Source organism: Ascaphus truei, chromosome 5, assembly GCF_040206685.1.
Source record: "Ascaphus truei isolate aAscTru1 chromosome 5, aAscTru1.hap1, whole genome shotgun sequence".
Taxonomy (NCBI): domain Eukaryota; kingdom Metazoa; phylum Chordata; class Amphibia; order Anura; family Ascaphidae; genus Ascaphus; species Ascaphus truei.
The window spans coordinates 131,525,630-131,550,972 of NC_134487.1; the positions used below are offsets into that span (position 1 = coordinate 131,525,630).

General features: G+C 43.5%; 3 protein-coding genes across 12 annotated transcripts; 1 reads left to right on the forward strand and 2 right to left on the reverse strand.

Annotated features, from left to right (window-relative positions):
- Window positions 1-1,204: 1,204 nt before the first annotated feature.
- On the reverse strand, window positions 1,205-6,771 carry RAB24 (RAB24, member RAS oncogene family). Of its 4 annotated transcripts, none has more exons than XM_075600834.1 (9): window positions 6,615-6,771; window positions 5,687-5,868; window positions 4,888-4,956; window positions 4,614-4,692; window positions 4,148-4,215; window positions 3,956-4,055; window positions 2,865-2,915; window positions 1,793-1,855; window positions 1,205-1,583 (listed from the first exon to the last, which is right to left on the reverse strand). In XM_075600834.1, the coding sequence occupies exons 2-9, from the start codon at window positions 5,801-5,803 to the stop codon at window positions 1,519-1,521; spliced, it is 612 nt and encodes a 203-aa protein (XP_075456949.1). In that variant the 5' UTR covers window positions 5,804-5,868; window positions 6,615-6,771; the 3' UTR covers window positions 1,205-1,518. The 4 variants fall into 4 exon arrangements, with proteins under 4 accessions (XP_075456949.1, XP_075456948.1, XP_075456951.1 ...); XM_075600833.1 differs by having other exon boundaries at window positions 5,687-5,924; window positions 6,615-6,753; XM_075600836.1 differs by having other exon boundaries at window positions 6,607-6,747.
- On the forward strand, window positions 6,747-15,429 carry PRELID1 (PRELI domain containing 1). Of its 3 annotated transcripts, none has more exons than XM_075600830.1 (6): window positions 6,747-6,892; window positions 7,378-7,608; window positions 9,132-9,357; window positions 11,023-11,136; window positions 12,242-12,320; window positions 15,117-15,429. In XM_075600830.1, the coding sequence occupies exons 2-6, from the start codon at window positions 7,517-7,519 to the stop codon at window positions 15,254-15,256; spliced, it is 651 nt and encodes a 216-aa protein (XP_075456945.1). In that variant the 5' UTR covers window positions 6,747-6,892; window positions 7,378-7,516; the 3' UTR covers window positions 15,257-15,429. The 3 variants fall into 3 exon arrangements, with proteins under 3 accessions (XP_075456945.1, XP_075456944.1, XP_075456947.1); XM_075600829.1 differs by having other exon boundaries at window positions 6,797-6,954; XM_075600832.1 differs by having other exon boundaries at window positions 6,811-6,983.
- Window positions 15,430-16,069: 640 nt separating this feature from the next.
- Window positions 16,070-25,122, reverse strand: MXD3 (MAX dimerization protein 3). Of its 5 annotated transcripts, none has more exons than XM_075600825.1 (7): window positions 24,584-25,122; window positions 22,963-23,056; window positions 22,724-22,786; window positions 21,070-21,099; window positions 19,884-19,998; window positions 17,917-18,091; window positions 16,070-17,798 (listed from the first exon to the last, which is right to left on the reverse strand). In XM_075600825.1, exons 1-7 carry the CDS (start codon window positions 24,651-24,653, stop codon window positions 17,680-17,682), a joined length of 666 nt encoding a protein of 221 aa, XP_075456940.1. In that variant the 5' UTR covers window positions 24,654-25,122; the 3' UTR covers window positions 16,070-17,679. The 5 variants fall into 5 exon arrangements, with proteins under 5 accessions (XP_075456940.1, XP_075456939.1, XP_075456942.1 ...); XM_075600824.1 differs by having other exon boundaries at window positions 22,963-23,059; XM_075600827.1 differs by lacking the exon at window positions 22,724-22,786 and having other exon boundaries at window positions 24,584-25,121.
- Between the last annotated feature and the right edge of the window lie 221 nt (window positions 25,123-25,343).

Consider the following 25,343-nt stretch of genomic DNA (forward strand, 5'->3'; position numbering starts at 1 on the left):
ACCAGACGTCCCCTTCTCTGTGTGTTGTGCAAACACCAAGAAACCTATTCCTATCCTGGAATGAGGAACTTCCGGCCTGACAAACTGGCACATTGTGCGGAGTTGTTCTAAAGGGGCAGGTTTAGCCAGTTTTTAATAGCTACACAAGTGGGGAGTTCATTCCCCAACTTAAAACCTTATTACATGTGGTAACTCCATACGTCACCTGGTATTTTCATAAGTTCGCCAAACTTACTTAACAAGCGTGGGGAGATGTGGTGCAGGGTGAAGACAATGATTTTGAATCTCCTGTGATCTGTCATTGCAAACTCCTACCAGAAAAAAATAAAGTACAGTTGCACCATGAATGCACAAAGTTATATTGCTGAACTAGTGGGGCCCTTGTGTACAAGCAATGTTGGATTACTGTTTGTAGGGGCCATCTCCTCCTTTTACTTACTACCTTTTGAACGAAAGAGTGAAGTACATTTCCAAATGAGTATACTAAATACAATAAAATTGTTGAAACTGTTAAAGCAGCATTTCAATCAAAATCCTAAAAAAAAAAAAAATGGGTGTGTAGTTAAAATGAAATTAGCATTCTGCCTTTTCCTTGCAAATGCATTAAATGTCCTTGGGTTGTTATTGCAACTATTTTTTAGTAAGCTGCACCACTTCCTGTGAAATAGACAGCCATATTTGGTGCTCTGTGATCTTCGTCAATCGGACACAGAACAGATCGATTTGGCAGCTTACATAATTGCAATGGCGCAAAATGTTAAACTGCTGCATTTATTAAAACAACAAATCGGACAAGAGGAAAAACACCCTTTAAGTAGAAGGCATGAAATAAACTTAAGGTGCAATGGTTGTGTGTCACATTTAACATCTGTCCCAGTGCTCAACAGAATACAAATGTGACTTTGGAAAAGGTATAAGAAAAATGAGCATATTCCCAGTACTTTTGGAACAAAAGACAGAAATTCTGGCTAGCAGAGTGCAGGTATCCAAATAATGCACCTGCCTATAAATCTGTTCATTTCCTTCATTCAAAATGAAATATCGTTCTTTAATTGTTACACACAGACTTCACAGTAATGCTGTTCCCTCCAGCAACATTTTATATATACACTATTCTTGTTTGTCCCTTCTAAGCAGATGCCTGGTTACAGAAGTGGCAGTATGTTGCTCCTGTGGGTATTTTGGCAATAAACAATCCTGTTGCTGACACGTTGTACACTTTATTTGGAAATTATACCACAGAAGCTAGCTCAAGACTCCATTTGAAATAATCTGTTTATGTATTCGGTGTATTTTCCTTCTGTTATGATAAACGGACAGGTTAAATTACTGGCTGCGTCCTTGTTCCTCCCACAACACGCAACGTGCATAAATATGGTGGAAGGTATGTCTCTCGAGTCAGCCTCTCCCAAACACAGGCATGAAGGCTATTCTGTCTTTCAGCCACTGGAAAAGTCCCTGCATCATGCAGTCCCAGAGAGGCAGACAAGCGCCTGGGTTGCGTGGTAGTTTCTTTCCTTAGTGGTGACAGCAGGAATAGAAGGAGGCATCTCTCTTCTGATTCAGATCCACCCCTTTGGCCTCTGGAACAAAAAATAAGTAAATAAAAAGCAGTAACTCCTTGTGCAAGGTAAAGCTGTACGGACCCCTTGGATACTAGGAGGGCCAGCACTGCTCATTGCTATTACCCTCTGTCAATGATTAAAATCAGGTGTGAATATACAGACAGTGTCTTGAACGGGACCCCGTGAACCAACATTGATATAAGAGCTTGTGTTTCATATCAACTCACCTGTCAGGACTTGAAAGGCATTGAAGTTAACATAGTCTTCTGCTACTTTCTGAAACAGCTCATCTGACAGAAGATGCAATTTTTAGAAGGAGACATAACATTAGGGTTGACCGTGGTAAAAAGGGTATAACAATCACTTGTTCCATCCACTTATCCAAGTTAAACCCTTAACGGTTCTTAACCGATGGTTGAGCCTGTAATGCACTGAATGATTTATACTCCCCAGCAGGGAAGGGGTTCATACATTTGGCTGAATGCATGAAACTGTTGCCTACAACTGTGTTAGCGGCAACGACGACTTATCTACCTTCAATTCAAACTTCTGTACACTGATCAAACAAGGCAGTGGGGAGTAACAGCCCCTGTTCACAAATAAGATATTCCCAACACTGCCATTATTATGTAGCAGATATGACAGTTTAAAAGAACATGCAGGAGTAGAAAAACAACAAGCTGGAGACATCAATACTGTGAAATAAACCCCACGCCCCCCTGCAGCAGGATCGTAGACCAGCCAGGTTGAAGGAAAAAAAAAAAGTTATCGGAGGAGGAGGAGGAGGACACAATACATTAATGATTAAAATAGTTTGTTTCTTAGAAGTGAGGAATGAAGTATAACCTTGAGTGTCTTTATTTTATACGTTGAGGGAGATATATATTTTTTCTTTTTTTTTCTTTTGCAATAAGGGGAAGATGGGTCTGCATGCAGGCAATTGTGCAGTCTTCTGAACTTTTTTATTTTGTTTCACTCCAATTTCAAGTGATCCAGAACAAGAGAGTGTATTGTTCTAGTGGTCACATTGAATCCTGCCCAGCAGTCCATGCAGTATTTCATTAATATCTCCAAAGCATTAGCCCACAACCCTGTACAGTGTTGGTAATACTTCAGGGCCGCAAAACCCATTATTCTATACCTATTATACGAACACCCACAGTTATTATATACCCATTATACTACAAACAGTACAGAAGCAAATCACGGTTTCAAGCTCTTTCAAATGTTTTGTTCTCACATTGTCTACTGCATGTGAAGCGCCGCAGAGATCTAATGTTTATAGGGAAATCTACTTACCCACACTTTGTCCAGATTTACTAGACGTCTCACAGACATGAGCTTTAATCTCTGCAGAGAGATCATAAGAGAGGGTTAGGAGAAGGTTGGAGTTATACAGCGCACCTTCTAGCTGCATCTTTTGCCCTCTACGGTTTTGTACTATTCCTTGCAACAGAGCACTGGTTCTCAAAACATCCAGTCTGTAAAAACTCACGTGAATTCAAGGATAACCGAGAAGTTACAAAATGCAGTTGGAATGTCCCTGGTTTTGCATCACAATTCTTAAGCAGAAAAACTAAAGCATCGATACACAACATGACCAGTACTGTATAGGAAATCGGTGGGCCATCTGGAGCGTAACTGTGCAGTTTTCAGATCCCCCCCACCCCATGTTCCCAAGATGCTTTGAAATGATCTCCCCCTACATCTCAGACAAATAGGAAGCAGCTTCTTAAGTTGCGGCTTCCTATTATATGGCCATTTAAGTAAAAACAGTGGATGCCGCAAACAGCCTACCAATAAAGGTAATAATAGTAAAATAACTGAAAATTCCCCAGTTACATACTCCTAAAATAGCAGATAGTACAGGAAAAATAGAACAAAATTAAGTGACCACAAAAGTAATAAAAACAATCATTTCAAAAACTATCAAAACATACTTCCACTATACAAGGGATTACCATATAATTAAACGTGGATGTGTATTTAGAAATATTGTGTTTTTGCAGTTATTGTTTTTATTACTTATGTGGCCCTTTCATTTTGTTTAGGGTAAAGTAGCAATCCCCGTCCCCAAGAAGCCTATATAAATGTAACTTATATAGTGTTAGTATTGTGTCCCCTGTGCATGTGTTGCTCTTATGTTTTTTTACTTTTAGGGATACAAATCTTGATTTTCTTAATCTAGCTTCTGAGGTTACCACGGTTACTTTTAGGCTGCACTGGGCTCTGGGGAGATCTTTATTTTAACCTCCGGGCACTTTATTCCAAAACACTGGAAATTAATAGGGTTGTTTTTAGATGATTAAATCAATATGGATTTTTTAAGCCGTTTTCCGTTTTGAAATCCCTTTTTCTTTCCTCTAAAGTCAGTAGGAGGGGAATTATACCATCTGCATAATCCTGCACATCATGGATGTCGACTTGCCGCTGACTCCTGTCACTTTCCACTAGGTCACTCTTGGTCCCACAGAGGTAAATCTGGCAGTGCTGGCAACACAGGAAACAGTCAGTCACATGGGGTGGGATGGGGAGGCCTATTTTTCTTGCACTACAGAAAGAGATTGCTGCAGCATACTGACCTCCTCAAAATTCTGCAGTTCATTCACCCAGAACTTCACTCGCTGGAAACTGCTGCTGTCGGTGAGATCTAGGGCAGGAGGAAACACTGCGTCAGCACCTTACAGTACTATCCCAGCACTACAGAGATTCTCAAACAATGGATCCTAACCCCAGGTGGTCCCCAAATGTACTTTTAAGTAACTTGCTCTCATGCGGTCTGTGCATTTTTTATCACTATTTAAAGCGTATTTTTAGATACATACACTGTATGTTGTTAAATATGAGATAGATATATAGATATTAGAGCTGGACAGAGCAAAGTGCAACTACTGTATGAGGATCCTCCAAACATTGAAGTGGTATGTGATACGGAAATATTTGAGAAGCACATCATCATGAAAGCCACAGCGCCACTTTTACCAAGATTCGAGAGCACAACAGGGCCTCCGCAATATGTACCCGCCTCAGTCCTGACAGGTTTCTTACCGTGACACACAATAGCAGCTTTGGCTCCCCGGTAATATATGCGGCTCATGGCTTCATAACGCTCAGAGCCGGCTGTGTCCTGAGGAAGACACACAAGAATGACAACTTTCAAACATGTCCAATAACGTGTGCTTAAAATATATCAGTGCAAGAGGAGAAAGGGGGAGGTATGAGAACGCGCACTATATATCCTGATATTTCACAGGCCTCCTGGAAGGTTATAAATCCTCCACCTTTCTAGTCTTATCGCTTCCAATAAAAACCTGTCACTTACCCAGATTCCTAGTGTCACATTGCGTCCTCCTACAGACATTGATTTGGCCACAAATGCTGCTCCAATAGTCTGAAACGGAAGAATAATGTTGACAGCTTCAAGAGCAGTTGGCTAAACACCCTCCCTGAGATACCTGAGGAATACAATGGCCCACTCACAGCTTCTCTAGTACATAACACCAAATGCCTTCCCAATGGTTAACAAAGCACACAAACTCTGATAAGACAATCCTCTCTCCTCATGTTCTGGTTCTGTACAGCGAGGTTGAAAAGGATTAAATGACAGGCAGTTGAGGGGGGCCGAACATCAAACTGGATCTGTCATGATTCCTTTTACAATAAATATTTTACATAAAAAAAATACAACATCTGTGACCTAAACTCTGGTTCTCTTATAGCAGAGACAGCCCTGTGCTTGTACACACAGTATACTGGTGTAAGCAAAGAATGCATGGCCGTGATTTGCAACATAATCTGTACATTATCTGTGGAGCAGCTTCGCTCAACATGCATGGAGATGGCTTTTTGTGAAGTAGCCAGTAAATAAGTCGCTTGCTTTTGATTTTGTAAAGGCCAGTCTGTGTTTGTTTAATTGTTAAGGCTTTTTAAAATTCAAGAGCTGACGGGTAAACGTTAAAATAGTTGTTGGTGTACACATTCAAGAAATGTCTTGTAACATTACTTAAGACCAGGCAGTATCATGATGAGAGGTGTTTCTGTGATGCTAACTGGGCATATGAGTATATCCGGGTGCAACAAAGTTACCACCCTAGACTGGTGCTTCAATGTAATGCTCTCACGTTCTGGTAGGGTCCCTGAAGGAATCGGTGGTGCACGTATCTCTCCACCAGGCTGGTCTTTCCCACGGACTCCTTCCCTAACATCACCACCTTGACATCCACGCGGTGCCCACTCATGGTGCCCACGCTGCCACCCCAGCACTGCCCCTGGGATTAGCACATGCAATCGAGAGCAGCATCATCTGCAGGACAAAGTAGAGCAGTCACAGGGGACCTGTCCCTGCAGTGCTGAATATACCTAAAGAGAGGCAGTCATTAACTATGTATCATCACAAACCCGCTCTGACCTCAGGCACATTAGGACATGGTACACAAATATGTGTATATTAAGCAATCAGTGGATCACAGGTTGTTTACCAGGAGTTCATCTCTATCATATATATATATAGTGGTTGACAAATCACCAAAAAATCTACTCGCCACACAAAAAAATCTACTCGCCACCTAGTACCAAACGTGTGCTGCTTGGGCCAATATTTACTCGCCCGGGGGTTAAATCCACTCGCCCGGGGCGAGCAAATGTATAGGTTTGTCGACCACTACAGTATATATATATATATGTATGTATGTATGTATATATATATATATATATATATATATATATATATATATATATATATATATATATATATATATATATATATATATATACACATACAATTTCATTTCATTTTTATCTTAATCACGTCATAATAATTTGACTCCTATTCTAGCAACTGCTTAAAAATACGTGTGTACAAACTTGCATATCTATATACACACTACAGACACAAATGTAACTTACACTCATATACAATACAAAATATATTACAGTACTCATTAAACTAACACACACACACACACACACACACACACACACACACACATATATATATATATATATATAATACTCATATAGGCACACTTCCGTTGTCTCTCACCCCCTCACCGTATGCCTCCATACACCGGCCTGGCTCTCATGCTGTGTGGGACCCGCTCGCTCTGCGGCCTCTATCTCTGTCGCTGCTCAGTGCCGACTCCGCCCCTCTCCGCTCAGACTGCGTCCTCCCCATCACGTGATGGCGACCTGTGCTGCGGACCGGAAACAGCTGCCTGTCACGTGTCACGTGTCGGGGTGTGAAGGTTAGCCCAGTCCCGGAAGTGTCTGAATGTCCCACTGCTCCCTCATGGCGGCCGAGAGGAGATGAAGCCCTCCGCATGAGGCTGGTGAGAGGCGGGATACAGGAGGGACATGTACATTGGGAGATACAGGAGACAGCAAAGATAAGGCAAGACATACATTGATAAAAGGGAGGAGGTCTGTTTTATTGCATTAATAAGCCATTTATATATTACATTCAGTTAAAAAAAACCTTATTTCAAATGGGGTTACACGCAGTGCTGATGGTTGAGATCTATGTTATGTGAGTGGGACGGAGTGCATCATAGCATGTATTTTGTATTTCTTTTATATATTTGGAGTCCTAGGTGTACTTAATATATGCTTTGTGTACGATACTACATTGTATCTCTGTTATTGGCTTGTAGAAAACAAACAACCTTGAGGTAGTAAAATATCTACTCTGTCCTGTTCAGAAAAAAGTAGGGTCTCACTTTTAATTACATGCATGTTTGCCACCGTACTATCATGAACGTTTTCAATAAAGTTCTGCTTTTAACCCCCCTGTATTTTCATGGTTCGGCCCTCTCAGACGGACAGGTACACTCCGGCATCAAGCTGGCTCCAGGCGGTGGCCTCCAGATCGCATCCACATATCCTCGCTGCCGTCCTCTGATGGTTTCCTGAGCCTGTCCCGTCTGACGCAGTGATTCCTCCTCTGACTGGGAACAATGGTTAAATATTTCCTCGGAATAAGTGTGCTGAAGAATTCATGGGACCAAGTCTTTACTGCTTTTTGGCAGCGCTATCCAAACCCACACAGGTAAGAGAGTTTTAGCCACTCACCACAGCAACTGGCATACCTAATTGCACTTGAAAATATAGTGTACAAAACATTTTACAGTCCCTGCCCCAACAAGCTTACAAACTATTTTTGGTGCCTGAGTCACAGGAAGATCGGGATCTGCCTAAGGTCACAAGGAGCTCACACGGGGATTTAACTAGGCTCACCTGCTTCAAAAGCAGTGCCATTGTTTTTAGTCATTGCCTTTACTCGATGAGCCACTCGTTCAGCGAACCTATCCCACATAGGTTCGTACATCCTCACTTCTACCATGCAAACCTTACAGATCAGTGTGATGCTGTCCACTTTAGTACCACTGAAGTTCATATAAATCTGTCGATTGAAAACTCCAGCAAATCATGCCATTCTGTTGTGTTTACATTTTGCATCTAAACTGTGTTTCAGCAACCCCAGGAAACTTTACCTGAGGGGTATTCAAACCTTTTTTCCATTCTGGTTTTTTTTGGTTAGGCAGCCTCTAAATAAACACTTATTGATCTATTGGGATTGATAGTTTATAAGTATAGATATAGGATAATGTATCTGTTGTCTAAATTTAGCATAGGTTGAACTTGATGGACGCATGTCTTTTTTTTCCAACCTCATCTACTATGTAACTATGTAAACCAAATGTCAGCCAAAGACTTTTTTTTCTTTCTCGTGTTGTTCTGCAATGTGTTTTACTGTATATGGGCCTCTGATACCTTGCAACCGAAGAAACAAGTAGTACTCCTTTGCATTTTGTGAAATAGAGAAGTGTCAACTCATCAGTGATCATGCACTCAGTCTGGGGATAGTTGCGAACAGAATTGTATAAATGAAGGTTGTTCTCTTAGATCACATTTTTAACAATAGATCTTAGTGCAGACATTACCATCTCAGTGTTTCAGTAGCATGCTACTTATGTGACTGACCAGGAACCGGTAGCCACTTGAAACATTGTTTTGTAAGATTTGCACTGATCTAAATTTGTTACTTGAAAATACTTTGAGTGAGCATTAATGACGCAGATAAGGGATAGATTTTGGTGTTATAATTATGCCTTCATAGGTATCATATGTATATGTCTAATTTGCAGTGAAGGGTGTTCAAACAAAGCCATACAAGGGGTAAATATGATAGATTTTAGTTGCTTGTGTAGAGTGCCTTTTTAATTACACCCTTAATTCTCAAGCATATTACTTGGGCATCATCTATACCCTTCTCTCCTATGTAATTCATGCTGTCCCTAAGTTTTATGGTTTGTTCCACTGCAGCATTACTAAGATTCACCATTTACTCTGTCATTGTATACAGCTAAAACACACATTTTCACCTGCCTTGGTTAGTGTAAACTTCTGGAAAATGCTCTGTGTGTTTCCTACCTTAGACTGTATTTTAAATGCCGCTAGGATTTTCTCGCACTCTTATGGGTTACCGGAATGTGTGCCATGCATACATTAGATGTATTCATATATATTTGCATATTAATTGATTAACCAATTCTCTCACGCTGGATGTAGCAAACATGTCCTGTCTGAAGACATTCTGTACCGGGAGTTGACCCCTGACCACAAGCTGCTGTCCAGGAGACTTCTGACCAAGACCAACCGGCTGCCGCGTTGGGCAGAGCGCATCTTCCCAGGCAGTATGGCCCATGCTGTATATATTATGGAGGATTCCATTATGGATCCTGTCAACAGAACCCTGACCACCTTCACCTGGAACATCAACCACGCCAGGATCATGGTGAGTGAGGGTGACCTGGAAAACTCTTGCTAATTTATTCTCAAAGTTTTTGGATTCCTCTACCCACACATTGACTCAGGGCTTTGCACAGTGTTCACTGTATAGTCTTCCGCCACAGGAAGACTTGTAGTTATTGCCTGAAACCCAGAACCCTTTTAAAATGGTGTTGAAGACTTGTAGTTATTGCCTGAAACCCAGAACCCTTTTAAAATGGTGTTGAAGATCTGCATGGCTTAAGTAAGACAGTCCCTCACCACTCTGCTGAGGGACTCGGACTTCCCAACCTGCAAGGAGGTAGATCCTATATTATATTATAACGGGATTTGGTCAATAGCCTCTAGCTATTATTAATGTTGGTTTCGTTAGTTTCATGTCACATAATTTTACTATATACCTAAATAAAGGCAAATTTTTAATTATATTCATACACAAGAGTTGAGTGCTGGACAACGGGGGCCTTTTCTGTTCTTGTCCCTTCAAGACTGGAGCTACCCATATGCTTCATTAAAGAGGTGTGTTTGAAGGTGGAAATATGGTGCTAGTCTAATATCAAGGGGAAGGGCATTCCAGAGGTGTGGAGCAGTGAGAGCGGTTTTAGGTAGGCGAGGGCTTTACATGCAAAAGTGGTAGGCAGAAGATATCCTTGGTAGACTGTAAAGTCTGTGATGATATGCATTCACAATATAGCATTTCACATTCTATTGGTGGGTGCATATGGGTCTTTTCATGTATTTCTGCCTGGTCAGGCTTTACATGGAGCAACACATATGCCATTGATTGAAAGGTGTACTTGCGTTTCTTTGCTGTTTCATTCTATAGTATAATAATTTACTAACTTGTGACTGGCCACTGCATTTTACAGCAATATTGTAATCACCTTTAAATGGGCAAATGGGTTTTGAGGTTTGAAGATTGTATGGCATAATGTTTGTTTTTATTTGAGCGTTGCCGATAACACCCCACTCCAAGAGTGTAGACCTCCAGAAATAGACAAGAATATAAATTGGTATTCCTTTTAAATGTGCTATCCCATTTAGTCAGAACCCCTCCCCATATCATATTTTAAAAGAACTTAACAATATAATGGTCTCCCGTGCGTGTGCCCACCTTCTCTGTTCAAACAATCAATAAAAATGAGGTGGGTGAGAGGGGGACTTTTGCCTGTGTAATTTGCTGCTTTACACACAATGGAATCTGACAAGGTAGTAGCTAGAGCAAAGCAACCCCCTCCCATATTTCTTCTTAAAAGTTTTACCAAGTAACTTATTTAAAAATGCTTGTGCCTGATTTATTAAGAGGGAGTGTCAATCGCTTACAATTAATTCCATGAACATTTGGAGGCGGACGGCACCTTTTAATACTTGCGAAGCTGGTTAGTCCAATAATTCATACATTAATGCAAGCATTCATAACTCCTATTACAATAATGTATACACTGAGTTACCACTTTCTATCAAGCATTCCCTTGATTAACGAGTAGCTTGTAACAGCTAAAGGACTTAAGTAAATAACTCCTTCTGTTGGAAAGCTAAAAAATAGTCCATGGTCTGATGTAACATCCTTGCTTTTCGAGTGCTAATGAGAGCTGTTGGTTTTCTGATACTCACTTGTCATACTGTCTGCTCCTCTTGTGCCTTTCTCACACCGTGGGCTCTTTCTCTGCAGTCGGTGGAGGAACGCTGTGTATACTTTGAAAATTCTGAGAACAGCAGCTGGACCGAAATCAAGCGAGAAGCCTGGGTATCCTCCAAGGTGTTCGGCTTTACCAGGCCTATTCAGGTAGGTAAAGGAGATTCAGCAACAGGGGGAATGTGCTGGTAAAAAGCAAGAGATGGGGAAAGGTAGCCAGATACAAATATGTTACTTACACCATAGAGGTTAAGGTAAATGCAATGCATTACACTGAACTCGGATACAGAAAAAATCTGATGGTCAAGGCGTATGATGGATGTTGTGGACCAAGTCCACTATAAAAGTTATAACAAGAAACAGACTAAACAAGGAGACTGAAAGTACACAGATGCAGCAGAGCAAGCAACATTTTAGGGCAACACGCCCAGATTAATTATTTTGCAATGTCTCCTCTTGCTTTCATCTATGCATAAAAATAGTTTTCATTTGAATTTAAAGGGCCATGTATTGGCTGTTGTGTTTTTTTTATATACAGTTTATCTGTTGTACAAATGGGGAAACAGAAGGACAGTTCTGTTGCAGTTCTGACAATGGAAGACTCCTCAGCCCATCACTAGGCTGCGTTTTTACTGTAAACCCAGATTAAAGAGGCACAGAGGAACGCAATTTCTGGCTGTAAAAAAGAAAGACAAACATGCAGAGCCAAGAAGCTCTAAGCTGTACATGCCGTTTGTTGCCACCGTCATGTATCCCTTGCCTGATCTCACATTTCAATTCGTAAGGTTTTTGTCTTTGACTGGACATACTAGACACACAACAGTCAATCTCTTGGTGCCGATCGCTTTACCGAGAATCCACATCTCCATCAGTCGTCATGTTCATTTGCACCTACCACATAAGCACAGGTGAATGCTCAGCCACACACCCACTTAAGTCACATTGTTGTGTGTTTGTGGTGATGGTTCATTAGGAGCCATTGTGACCTTAATGAATTGATAACTCAAGACGATCAACAAGAGGAGCTGTCCGACTCTGGTCCAGCACAGTCTCGGCAAACCTCATTACAGTGAGGGAGATGTACTGAAATTGCGAGTAAGAAGCTGCATAAAGAAGAAAAGGAGGGAAAATGTGTAGGAAATGTGCATCCTTGCTCTGTGCAAAGCAGCTTTTAGTTGGATATTAAGGGCCAAATCTCAACTGCAAAAAGGGTCAACGTGTTCATTTTCAACCTGTGTTGCTTCTCTTTCTCCAGGAGTTTGGTCTGGCTCGCTTTAAAAGTAATGTGACCAAGGCAATAAAGGGCTATGAATATATCCTGGCCAGAATGCAGGGTAAGTGGATCACAACACAAACATAACTATATCCTTTTAATTTATATTGCAGTGCCAGTATATTTGAGACATACCATTTTATGCAGGCACAATAAGACCAAAATTATAGTGTTGGTCCCCAAGGCCCAGGTAAAAAACAGACTTGTCCAAGTTACGGACCTTGATATTCAAAACACGTTCACCCAATTCAATAACCATGTCTTACCACTAAGCTACTTGTGATGGGCACTCGGCAGAGAGCTCCTACATCAGCGTAACGGTGACTGGGGGTTCTTTGATTAAAGATGTGCTCGCATGGGGGAGGGCATTTTAAAGTAGCAATCCCCCCACAAGCTTCTGAGTACCTCATAATTTCAGTATCTTCCCAGCTGAACATGTTCTGCTACTAAAAAGAATACAATATTTTCTTGTTGGTATTCAAACTGGTGATATTGTTAATTTGCACCATATCAGGTTATCCTGGTAAGTTGACTGCACTGGGATCTGGGGAGCACTACGCTCCCACCGTCTCTGCCAGCTGAAGCACCTTACCAGCACTTTCTGGCAGTGCAGATAAGCTGAAAAAGACTCTGAGCTGTAGTTGTTGACCTTTTAAGGCAGTGATTTTCAAGCGGGGTTCCGTGAGCATCCCTCAGGGGTTCCGCGGCCGCCAGAGGGGGGGGAGCTGGGATAACTCCCAGCTGTCCCGGGCCCAGCAGTGGGGCGGCACCTCCACGCACGAGTGACCCGGCGTCAGCAGCGCACTGCTCTTGCCTCTCCCTGCTTCTGCCATCAACTTCTGGCTGACAGAAGAGAAGAAAATCAGTGCGAGAGCTGGCTCCCTTAAAGACTGTGTGTGTCTGTGTGTCTGTGTGTCTGTGTGTCTGTGTGTGTGTGTGTGTGTGTGTGTGAGAGTGAGCATAAGGCTGGGATTATGGTGGCCGCTTGGGAACGAGCGTGAGACCGCGCCACCGTGCACACTCCTGCAACCCAAGCGATTTGTGAACTTGGCTGCAGGAGATTGTAGTCGCGATGCGGGGGTGTGGCTGACGCGTCACAAAGCTGGTTCACCCTCATTGGCTGAACCAGCTCACGTGCGCTGACTTCACGCGACAGCTGCCCGAAAAGACAAGATTTCTTGTCTTTTCGAAAAGCTGCCGCGTCAACGCACCTCTCCCCCTGTAGGCGCGCAGGCACTACACAAGAGTGGCTGTCGGGCATGCGTGTGTCCTGACGCCGACACCATAATCTTAGCCTAAGAGGGATAGAGTGAGGGGGGAGAGACACGATAGACGGGGTGAGAGGGGCAGGGGTTCCCAGAATGTCACAATCTAATTCTGGGGTTCCTGACTAAAAAAGTGAAAAACACTGCTTTACGGCAATGTAATTATCTAAGCTGCTGCTCTCCCGGTCTGCAAAAATCCTGCTTCCCATGATGCCCAATATGGCCGCCTATTTCAGAAGCTGAAGTGCTGTGACTTCTTAAGTGGTTATTATAGCAACCCAAAGAAGCTTAATTAATACATTAAAACTCTAAAAGGGGAGAGGGTTGGGGTGAAATGCAGTACGTAATATCTAATACTACACAACTAATTTATTAAAACAAAAACGTATCGTTTTTGGAAGGTAATGCTGCTTTTTTAAAGCGGAACACACAGCAATAAAATGTTACCCCTTCATGTTCTGCCCCCTCCCAGATCCCTACCTTTCCATGTGCTTAGGGTTCAGTCAGGGCTGTATATTCAGAGACGCCTCCTGCCAGGGTTTGGAATACTTTGGGCATGTAGTCAGAAAATATACTGTTGTAAAGGTATTTTTATGCTACAGGGTACTTTTGCTTTGACACTGATGGGATGTGTACTTTTTACATTCAACTGTGAAAAATCCTGGTGTGACAATCTTGCTAAATTGGGGTCTGTATGGGCCAAAGAAAGTCTGTACAGTTATACATCTGGTATCCGTGCACTCCGAGAAGATGGGGTAATACAATCTAGTATTAATTTGAATGTAAAAAGGGTAACGTAATGCAGGGGTACGCGAACTGGGGAGCAGCAGTTGGAGGCACCACGCTCTTCCCCACAGCTTTTAAATTAAATGCTGGGGACCGTGCGATGCCTGTGTAAATTCCCGTACCTTGGCTTCCAGCGACGTGTTGTCATGGCAATGCAGCGTCAAATGAAGCCGTGGGGTCACATGTCTCCATATTACCATGGCTCCGTGACATCACATGACCCTGCTGCGTCATTTGCCGCCGGAGCCATGGGGAGTGGGGTTAAAGTTTGCGCACCCCTGACGTGGATAAATCTAGGTTATGAAAAATGAAAACATCTACTTATTTAATCATTTTGTACATTATACACTGGTCAAATAATTGTCAATCCATTCAAGATAGACAGATGAAGAGTTCAACTTGTGCTGGGGAAAAAAAGATACTTTTTTGTACCTATGAAAACTATCTCGCATGAATCACGGTTAAACAAAAGTTTAGCAATTTTGAATTTTTTTAAATGTGTTTTGCTGTGGAGGTGGGAGCTACGCCTCATCTCTATGATACCCAAGGTCCGGTGCGGTAATCGCTACCTGATCCGACATGACCTGCCATTCAAGTCAATGAGCATGAGTGCCAGGCCAGGTTTTGATATCCTGCATTGGATGTCGGGGAATCTCAATCGTCTGCATTACAAAGCATATTTTGAAAGGGGAAGGGTTTGTTGTGTTTTTATTAAACAAAAAACTGGTTTGGGTAAATCCACCTTTGACTCCTGCTCGGTGAATATATACCATGCTGGCTTTCAATGCCGTATCATATTCCCTTAGGAGATGCCCCTTCCAAAACTCTGGTGGAAACAGCAAAGGAAGCAACAGGAAAAGCCAAGGAGACTGCGATGGCAGCCAAGGAGAAAGCTAAAGACCTGGCCAGCAAGGCAGCTACCAGCAAGAAGCAGCACTATGTGTGAGGGTCTGTAAAACCGCCATTCTGAAGCATAGGTCACTGCATCTCTGGCACAAGAAGCTGGAAACGGGGCTGGGTTCGCCTGTCACCTGAACCAAAGTGTGCTCTATTTATGTCTGTTCTGTTTTTCTAATGAATGGCTGTTCTATTACATTGAAAATCCAAAAGAGGAAAACTTGAATGTGTACACAGAAGAAAATAATCTCTTTTCTAAAAAATATAATTTATGATTAAAGAATATAAACTGGTAGAAATTGTGTACAAACTCCATGCTACAGTATCAGCACAAAGTGAGGGGGTGAGGCACATAAGCAGATCAAATACACTATTGAGGCTACATTATACAGAACAACATCATTAGCCTTGTGTTTCAACGGTCCAGCTTTAGGGCCTTTTTTAACAGATAATTAGGTCAAATGCGAATACATGGAAGTAAGGCCATGATTGGAAGAGGGCGCCTTGCAACACATTGGTGTACAATTTGCTGACCATTCTGACCGCCGAGTCAAAACATGAGGACATTGCCAAAATCCCCAATGTTATTAGGGTACAATGTTTTCATTACCTAATCTTACATACTGTAGTTATTTTTAAATCATCCCATACACCTTGTTATAATGGTTTTAGATTCCCTCATTTACTAATCCGCCTTATTAAAGAATATCTGCTGTAAGGTTCTTTGCGCTCAGCTGTTATAGGGAGACACTGTGCTGACCTGAAATGTCCATAATGACAGGTTACTTTGTCACGTATCCTCCGCAAGCTCTGAGGGAGTGTCCTCATACCAGTGTAGTTGAATAATAAAAGACCAGCAATGTTACTGAACAAAACACATTTACTAAAATATAGGATAAAATATAAAAAGCTTGTTTTTGAGGATTCCTCCCCGATACCCACATAGAACATTCACTTATAAGTAAAGATTTTCCTGGGCCTAGGAATGTTCTAAACGAGACCACTCTGCAACTTTGTCCAGTGAGGGTAAAACGCTGTCATAACTCCTGCTTTGCTTCTTCAATAGGGTAATTATATAAATAACTTTCAACTATTGCCCTTTAATACTTTACGTGTTTCAGTAAAGGGAAATACCCTTAGAAAACACATTTTGCTGCTCCTCACTTTATATAAAGCAATGGCACTGCAGAGGGTCATTATAACAGCAGCTGTTATTGGATCCTTAACTGTTTTTCTTCTCCAGCAAATGCAGGAATCATTCATATGTATTGTGCAGGTTACATATGGCCATCAAAAGCATCAGTTTTGTAGCACTAAACCCCTGTCCTGCTGGAGACCTGCAACAAATAATGCTTTTCATGCCACGCTGATGGCAAAGAGGTTACAATGCTGCAAAACTTCTCAAATCAAAAAGGCAAAGAAAGCACATGAGCCTGATCACTTGTAGCTCGAGTTCCCATTCTTTATGGGGTAGCTGGAGCACCACTCTATAAAATGTTGACCGCTGGTTATGGAATACATTTTTCTATTCCATATACCTTATTCAGCATAGGATACAGTGAACCTTATTAAGAATCTAAAAATAAACCTTGTGTACATTTACAGGGCGTTCCCATTTAAGTGCAGCAATAGGTAAGTGCTTTTGAACATTTCCCAAGAGCGTTCTCCATACAGCCAGTGCAAGAGATCTGCTGGCAGGAACCCCAGACCACGTTCAGCTTTTACATGTATGTAAGGAATACAACATGTAACCACACCGGAGTCCATCGCATGGATTCTGCTGGTAGTTTTGTGCTCAAGATCCTGGTCCGATGCTGCGTGTGGGGCTTCAGGCCCACATATTACAAAATATAAAAGCACCAAGTCATGCCTCAGTGCAATGCCTCCATAATGCACAAGTCAGAGCTAAAAGCACCTTTACATATAGAGTACATAGTCATTAGTCTTTGTTTTATCCCATAAAAAACAACCTTGGCTATTTTTCAGCTCCTCAAATTCCCAGCTTTTTCTTGTTACAATTTGTAGATAATCGTCCTGCAATTTATCTGCAGCACACTGCTGCTAGTACACATATATCTAGTGTCCATGACAATATTGGCAAATCCTCTAACACAGAGAGATGATTTCCGTCTTCTCCATTACAATGTGAACATTGCCCAATATGTGAAACTAGGGTGAAGTCATATTGGGTAGGGAGGATCTGGCACAATTGGAGGTATCTTCCAGATAAAGGAAAGGAGTTTGGTGTAATGGAAGAGGGTAAGAATGCAGTTGAATTTCCATAGTGTCCTCCACCTGTCATGACTCCAACAGCAGATCTTCTGTGAGTGGAAGAGTGAAAACAGAAAAGAACGTATCGTCCACTTTGTGATAGCTTAGTTTGATGTTTGCAAGGTGAGAAGTTCCTGACTGGGCAGAGCTGAACATACAACCACTCCCTCTGCAGATGTACAAGTCCTAGAGGCTCTGCTGTCATAACCATGCATGAGCCGGAGTGGAGTAGCTGTGCTCTGCGCCGGCACTGAACGAGAGGAAGAGGTCACCCTCACTGCCGCTTAGCATCACCCCCTCCACATCTACCTCCAAATCCTCTGCAGAAAGAGAATGAGAGATACATCAGCATGAGAAAAAGATAGATCAATTTGAGACAGTGAGGCGTATGTTAGAAGCAGGGCATGCCCATCTGTCCATGGACCTGCCCCCACTCACCTTGATCTGAGTCAGAGCGCTCGGAGGACAAGGCAGAAGAGTCCAGGCTATCGGCTCTTAGCCGCTCAGTGCTGACGGGAGGCAGAAGCTGTTTCAGTCTCTGGCGGAGCCTTTGTTGCTCTGTCCTCAACTTTTCCTTTAAGCTCTTTGCTCTCAGCTCTTGATCCTCCAGCTTCTACAGAGGTCAAAATAGGACAGTCAAAGACCAGTATTTAAATGAACTATCTACATCTGTAAATACAGTTTGCGTGCTAAAGATACCAACACAAAGTTTAGCTGTCTCTAAATTCCCTATTCACCTGAATGGCAGTTAATACATTAACTATGCGTTTAAATTTCGCATCTTAAATAGGGGCCTATTTTTTTTTTATAGAAAAGGTCTCTGAAGCAATCTGCCAGCTTCGTGTACAGTATTACCACTGTATGTGATGAACTCGTCCTCCATTCTTAAGATCCTCCCTATAGTGCATGAAGTCTCCTTTGCCCAATTTTAAAAACCAAGTCCACTATTAAAGAGACAATCCAAGCCGTTTTTTCTTTTAATACAGGATTGAAACGGGGTCTCCGGAGCTGAACCCCATTCGTTTCAGCTCCAGGATCCCACTGCTTCCGGAGGTCCTTATCTCCATCGCGGGCGCTGGTAGCCGCTCCAGAGTTAATGTTACGGCTGCTTTTCAAAGCTTCCGGACCCTGCAAGCCAATAGGAGGCCGTGACGTCCTTCGGTGTGACTTCCTATTGGCCCATGTGACGAGGGACCTTTAAAAATATTTATCTGTCGGCACCCTCGTGGGAGGTATCGCCGTAAGCAGGGGGTCCCCGGAGCTGAAATTAATGGGGTTCAGCTCCGGAGACCCCTGCTACAAACCAATATTAACGAATGAAAAGAAAAAAGAAACTGTGTTGCTAGCATCCAGGAAGGACACTTCTTGCACTATGCTTTTGGTTAATAAAGTACACACAATATGATTCTATTATTGAAGGATGCCATATATTAGGGACCCACCACATTCAACGCCATTTCTGTAGCTGATAAAAAACAGCAATCCTCTCTAACTGAAATTTTTTTTAAAAAATGAGGTCGTCGCAGAAGCTGATCGTTCGCAGGGAGCCGAGCTATTTTTAGCTTTACATTTTTTCTAAACATTTCGCTACATTTTCAGGTTATTCTTTAGCTGGCGTCCGTTGTTACCACAACAATCTATTTCGTCTTTATATGAACGGCAGCAGACATGTCGACCTAGAGAGGCACATTTTCAGCAACTGATGTCCCCAGAATTAAACTATGGAATTTGAAACAATTGCTAAAAACAGTAGTAATAGTAAAATGACAGGGGACACTTATGGCAAGTATTGCATATTGCTGCTTTAAAAAGGGGCATTCCCTGCTGGACCAAAATTACAGGTTATGGGGTTCTCATCTGGGCAATTGATTGACCCAAATCTGACACGTATAAGTATTTTGAATTTCCTTTTTAAAGTTAGATTTGGAAGGGGTTTGGTTTCCTCTGGCTGCTTCCCTTCGCCTGATGTCACGCTGTGTTCACAGAGTGCATGTACAGACAGAGCTCCCACCCTTCTTTTGACTTTATTGGTTCCCTGATAAGGACAGGGTGTAATAAAGGTAGGTGGGGGGGGAGGGGGAAGGAGTTGATTGACAAACACTTCCCCCCCATACAGAGGCCCCTAAGAAATTCAACTGGCTGACTATGTGGGATTGCACCTTTAAAAATGTGATCACACTTCTAACCAATGAAGCAAAACCGCAAACAAATTTCAATCACATGATAAACGTCACATGAATCAAACATTCAGGGAAGGACAGACATAAAGTTATAGTATTAAGATCCTGAAGTCTGAACTGATGTGTCTTCATAGCTGACATGTCTTGATGTTCCCATGGGTAAAAAAAAATGGGACCCCATCAGGGTGCAGGTCTTTTGGCCACTGCCCAGGAGCCTAGACTCACTTTGATGTGCTGCCTGGCTCTGTGCAGGAGGCTAAGAGTTGTGTGCCGTGACGCGTCCAAGCTCGCAGGGACCTGCTGTTTCAGCTGCTCCAAGCACCTCCGAAGCTGAGCTCGCCTGAGAATACAAAGACCAGGTGCATCTTAACCCATTGGAGCAAACCAATAAAGGCTTCTTGTCAGCAGTGTTGCTAATGAAAGTGCACTAAGGATGCAATTACTCCTTTGCTGCAGTCTCTGGCAGTGAAGGGGTTGTATCCCTAAAGAAGCTCTTTGATATGTTGATAGTATAAGACAATTGGGCTATCAGTTGTTGTGTCACCATCAGGTATTCAGGAGGAAGGGATTGTTTGTAAATGAGGAATTACAGCCAAAAGGTGCCATTCATTAAACAGGTAATATGTAGTAGGAAAAAGTGGAATCTCGCAGTATTCAATAAGATTTTTCAGTACAGAAACATTGCGTCAAGACACCTAATTTGCATATACTTTCTGGATAACTCAATCACCCTGTGCATCAGCCACCAAAATGAGATCTACAGGACAGGGACCTCTTGTACCTGCAAAATTCTAGTTCAAGCGCTGTGCACACTGTCAGTGATATACAAGAAAATATTATTCTTAAATATATCCTTGAAATATTTTTTTTGCATTCAAGTGCACTATTAACACCAGTGCAAATACATACATACTACCAAACTTGCCAGTCTGAAGCGAGAAAAAGTTGCCTGATTGTACACGGCTTGGACATGCAAGAACGGTTAAACGAATACAACATGATGCGTTTCTGTGCAAAAATGTACATTACCGCACCGAAATGTCATTCTCACCGTTTAACGAATAGGCCCCAAAGAATCCACAAACTGGATGTTGTATATTCTCCAAGGACTCGCGAAAAGCCCAATTCCGCGTTACACTGATACATTTAGAGTTTGCAATCTATGAAAGGACCCACAAACCCGTCATAAATATCTGGAGACAAACACACCAATTGCAAGGACTGCCAAATAAATCCAAATATGAGAGACATTACAATCGAGGACTGTTGCTTATTTTCCCTCTCGCATGATTACAGCTTTTGTAGACCTTTGAAAGGTAGAGGGTCTAAAACTAGACCGAACCTTGTATCCTGCCAAGCTGCACGAAGACTACAACCTTTCCAATCATACGGAACCCAGTGTCACACTCACCGGTGCTTTTCCAGCTCGTTGTGAACAGACCTGCAGATGAAACAGGAACAGCTGTGAATACCTGACACACACAACTATGCAGTCACATATACAAACACACACGCACCAACAACACACATCAGCGCTAGACTAAATTCATCATTTATATGGCAGTAGACTATGGAGAAGTAAAAATATGATAGTATTAAAAGGTCAGGTACTTTCTTATGACAAAGGCACTATTCAATATGATGAATATTGAAGGGGAAAGTCTTCCCCTTTTGCTCGGTAACATTTTAGATCCATTCTTATGAATGGAGCTGAAGACTTTCCAGCATATTGTTTAGGAGTCATACATGCATCAAGACTTATTTAAAGAGGAAGTCCCTCTAAGAACCAGATTGAACTAATTATAGTAACCTGTTTAAAGGGGTGTCATTTGGGTAATTAATACTTTTTTTTTTTTAAACCTAAATCTGACAACTATAAGTATTTTTTAAGCTAAATTTGAGAGGGCAAACAAGGGGGAGAAGACCTCACTCATAGTAGATCATTGTTATGTAAATTAGAGTAGGTGCTACCAAGGATCTAAATAGCAGGAATCAAGAATTGTGTCCAAAAGAGGGACGAAAAGAAATCCAGATGTTGGCATACTAACTAGTTTCAGTGCGCCAACATCTGGATTTCTTTTTGTTCCTCTTGGACACAATTCTCGATTCCTACATTTGGGAGGGGTTTGATTTCCTGTGGCTGCTGCCTTTTGTGCAATGTCTCTGTTGAGTGAATGCTTGTACAGTCCTCCCTCTTCAGCTCCCCTTAACTTTATTGGTTCTCTGATAAGGACATGGTGCAGATAAGGGTAAAAAAAAACACACTATTGATAGATAAACACTTCCCCATTCAGAGACACTCAAGAAATTCAGCTGGCAAACTATGTGAGATTTCACCTTTTCCACATTCTGGTGCTTTTCCAACACCATTTATTTTCCTGCAGGTTCATCTTAAATGTGCTTGTTTTAGTGTACAGCTAATTTTAGCATTCCAGGAACAATGACCTTCTGTAATTGTGTCACAGCTAGTCATTGGAGGAACCACAATGCTCTACACAACCAAGAGAACATTGGAGGAACCACAATGCTCTACACAACCAAGAGAACAAGCTTAATTTGTAAAGTGTTGTACATACAAAAAGCTAATCGCATCATTTGAGCCCACATAGATGCTCCAGAAGAATAGTATGGTAACTGGCCAATTGACAGTTTTTCCTCTAATATCATCTTGTTGTTTTTTGGTTATTTACCATGGCTTTTGGCATTATGGACAGACAACTGAGAGGAAGCCTATCAGCTTCAAGGTGTGTGTATATAAAGATGGAGCACTCAACGGGTTAAACATGTTGTTGGGGCAATATCGTATTCAGTAGCACCTTGGGGACCTTAGGACATTGTCCCAACATTTGATGTTTTGCTCATTTATTGGGGAGATCACAACCTCAGCTCTCAATGAGCAGAGATCGTGATCAGAACAGAAGATCATGACGACTTCCTTTTCTAGTCCTCATGGCATCACTACACTAGTAGTAATCTGACGTTTGGAAAGTGTTATTGTCCCTTATTGTTGTCTCCTTATCTCACTGCCCTTCATACACAACGTGAATAGCCATAAATCTGAGTACCTTATCATTGGGGTTGAAAGAAAAAGACTGTCAATCACCCTCCACCAAGAGCCCCCATTGAAACTGAAAACAAAGAAACATTTGCAGATTTTCAAATGACCTACAAATGCTCTTTCTTTTTCCTTTTACTCATCAGACAACCAGCTTCAACCTATTAAACTCATCGCTGCTATTGATTCACGTTCATCCCAAGTGAGACTTCACCGATTGCTAAGTGGGAAGGATTTCTGCTCCCTTACCTGACACTGTCTGGGTTGCTGTAAGTTCTCTGTCGCTTTCTCCTCCCGGGGGCAGTTGTCTCATAGGGCAGGATGGAGGCATATCCATGCTCTGCTTCTGAAACAAATGAAACCTTCAGTACTATCTAACTGCCCAGCTCCGTAAGAGGACAGGTGGTACAGGAGATACTAATCAGATGCTAGGAATTGTGTGTGTATGAAGAAGAGCACTATTGGGAGTGGGTGGTAATGTATAGGTAATTTGGTAAGGTAGACGCATAAGAAAAGGATGAAAGTAAGGTTAGAGGAAGAGAATACGAGGAGGGGAATATTATAAAGGGAGGGGGGTGCCAAGAGTGAGGAGAAAAGAGTAACAGGTCAAACATGAGGTAAATGTGAATGAGGTGATACATTATACAGCAAGTCTTATTGTATAACATTAAATGAGAGGACGGATAAGAGTAGGACGGCAGGAGGGGCAAGTATGAGATGGAAAGAGAAATGGTAGAGTGGAAGTGGAGCGCAGCAGCAAGTACGGCATGTGAGTGGCAGAGGGGTCAGGTGCTAAGGGAGAGGATCAGGAGAATGGAAGACGGCTGGAGGTAGACAGGGGTCAGGGAAGTGGCAGAGGAGGCAGAAACAAGAGATGGGCAGAAGTAAGGGGGTGGAAGAAAAAGCAGAAGCGGCAGATACAGGATAAAGAGAATGAGAGGGGGACGGAAGACAGCAGAGAGGGGGAATTTGGAAAGGGAAGATGGCAAGGGGGGCAGATGAGTGGGGAGGGGGTGGAAACGGCAGAGGAGGCCGACAGGAGTAGCAGGCACAGTAAGGGGGTGGAAGAAACAACTGAAGGACGACAGTGGACGGGACTTCAGACAGGAATGGGGGTACAGCAGGTGCAGTGTAACAGATGGCAGAGGGGGCAGGTACGGGACGAGGGGAGCGAGACGCCAGGTACGGGACGAGGGGAGCGAGACGCCAGGTACGGGACGAGGGGAGCGAGACGCCAGGTACGGGACGAGGGGAGCGAGACGCCAGGTACGGGACGAGGGGAGCGAGACGCCAGGTACGGGACGAGGGGAGCGAGACGCCAGGTACGGGACGAGGGGAGCGAGACGCCAGGTACGGGACGAGGGGAGCGAGACGCCAGGTACGGGACGAGGGGAGCGAGACGCCAGGTACGGGACGAGGGGAGCGAGACGCCAGGTACGGGACGAGGGGAGCGAGACGCCAGGTACGGGACGAGGGGAGCGAGACGCCAGGTACGGGACGAGGGGAGCGAGACGCCAGGTACGGGACGAGGGGAGCGAGACGCCAGAGGGCAGAATACAGAAGGGGGCAGAAACGACAAAGATGGGGAGAGGGGCTAACAGGAGGAAGCCAAGATGATTTTGGGGGGGGGAGGGGAGAAGTGATTATGGGAGGGAGGTAAGGATACAGATAGAAGATGGCAGTGGGGGCAGATAAGAGAGCGAAATAACACCGTAGCCAAAATGGAAGGGAACACGGATGATAAACAGTCATATTTGGATGGTGGGAGGGTATACCGCGGTGGTGATACTGCGGAGGAGTATGGACCAGCATGAATTTTGACTCATAAGGGGGCTGATCATGAATTCTTCCCAGTGAGGGACACACTCACCTCGCTCTCTGCGTTCCAGGTACTCCGCCGCTTGCAGCAGCACCTGGATGTTGCTAGGGAGCTGCTCCATGGTGGCTGTACGTGCTGCTTCCCAGTGTAGGATTTGGGCTGAGGCACTGGGGACTGGTGACAAATCTCTGGCTCTGAACAATAGGGCCTCTTGGTAACTCGCTGAACCTGGGCCCCGGGGCCTTTTGCTGGATCCCTAGATCCCTGTCACACTAGTGTTTTGGATGTAATTCCTGTATTGGATCTCAGTGGATTCTTCGGAGTGGCCTGAAAAGGGTTATTTTGGGGGGGTTTTTTAGATTGTTTTTTTGCCTGCAGGGGGTGTCACCGGATCTGCTCCCTGCCTCACTGGCTTCCCCCACAGCACTAGATCTTCCCCAGCAAGAACAGACCCGGTCGGTCTTCCTCCCCCGTCACCCTGAATCTCGGTGTCAGGCCGCGGTCCCCGCACTTTGTTACAATGTAACTGACACCGACCGAGTGTAACAAACACAGAGCGAGACCGCGCCCACCCATCCAAGCCCCGCCCCTCCGCCAGGAAGCCGCGCCCCGTGTCACACACCCCTCACCGCGCCCCGGGTCACACACACACACCCCCACCGCGCCCCGGGTCACACACCCCAACGCCCGCCGCTCCCCCCCACACGCAGGGGTCGCTTCGGCACCTGCTCCTGGCCGCCGCCCGCTATCGCTGCCGGTGTCCCGGCCACTGCTCCTGTGAGTCAAGTCAGGGGCTCAGGCCCGGAGCGAC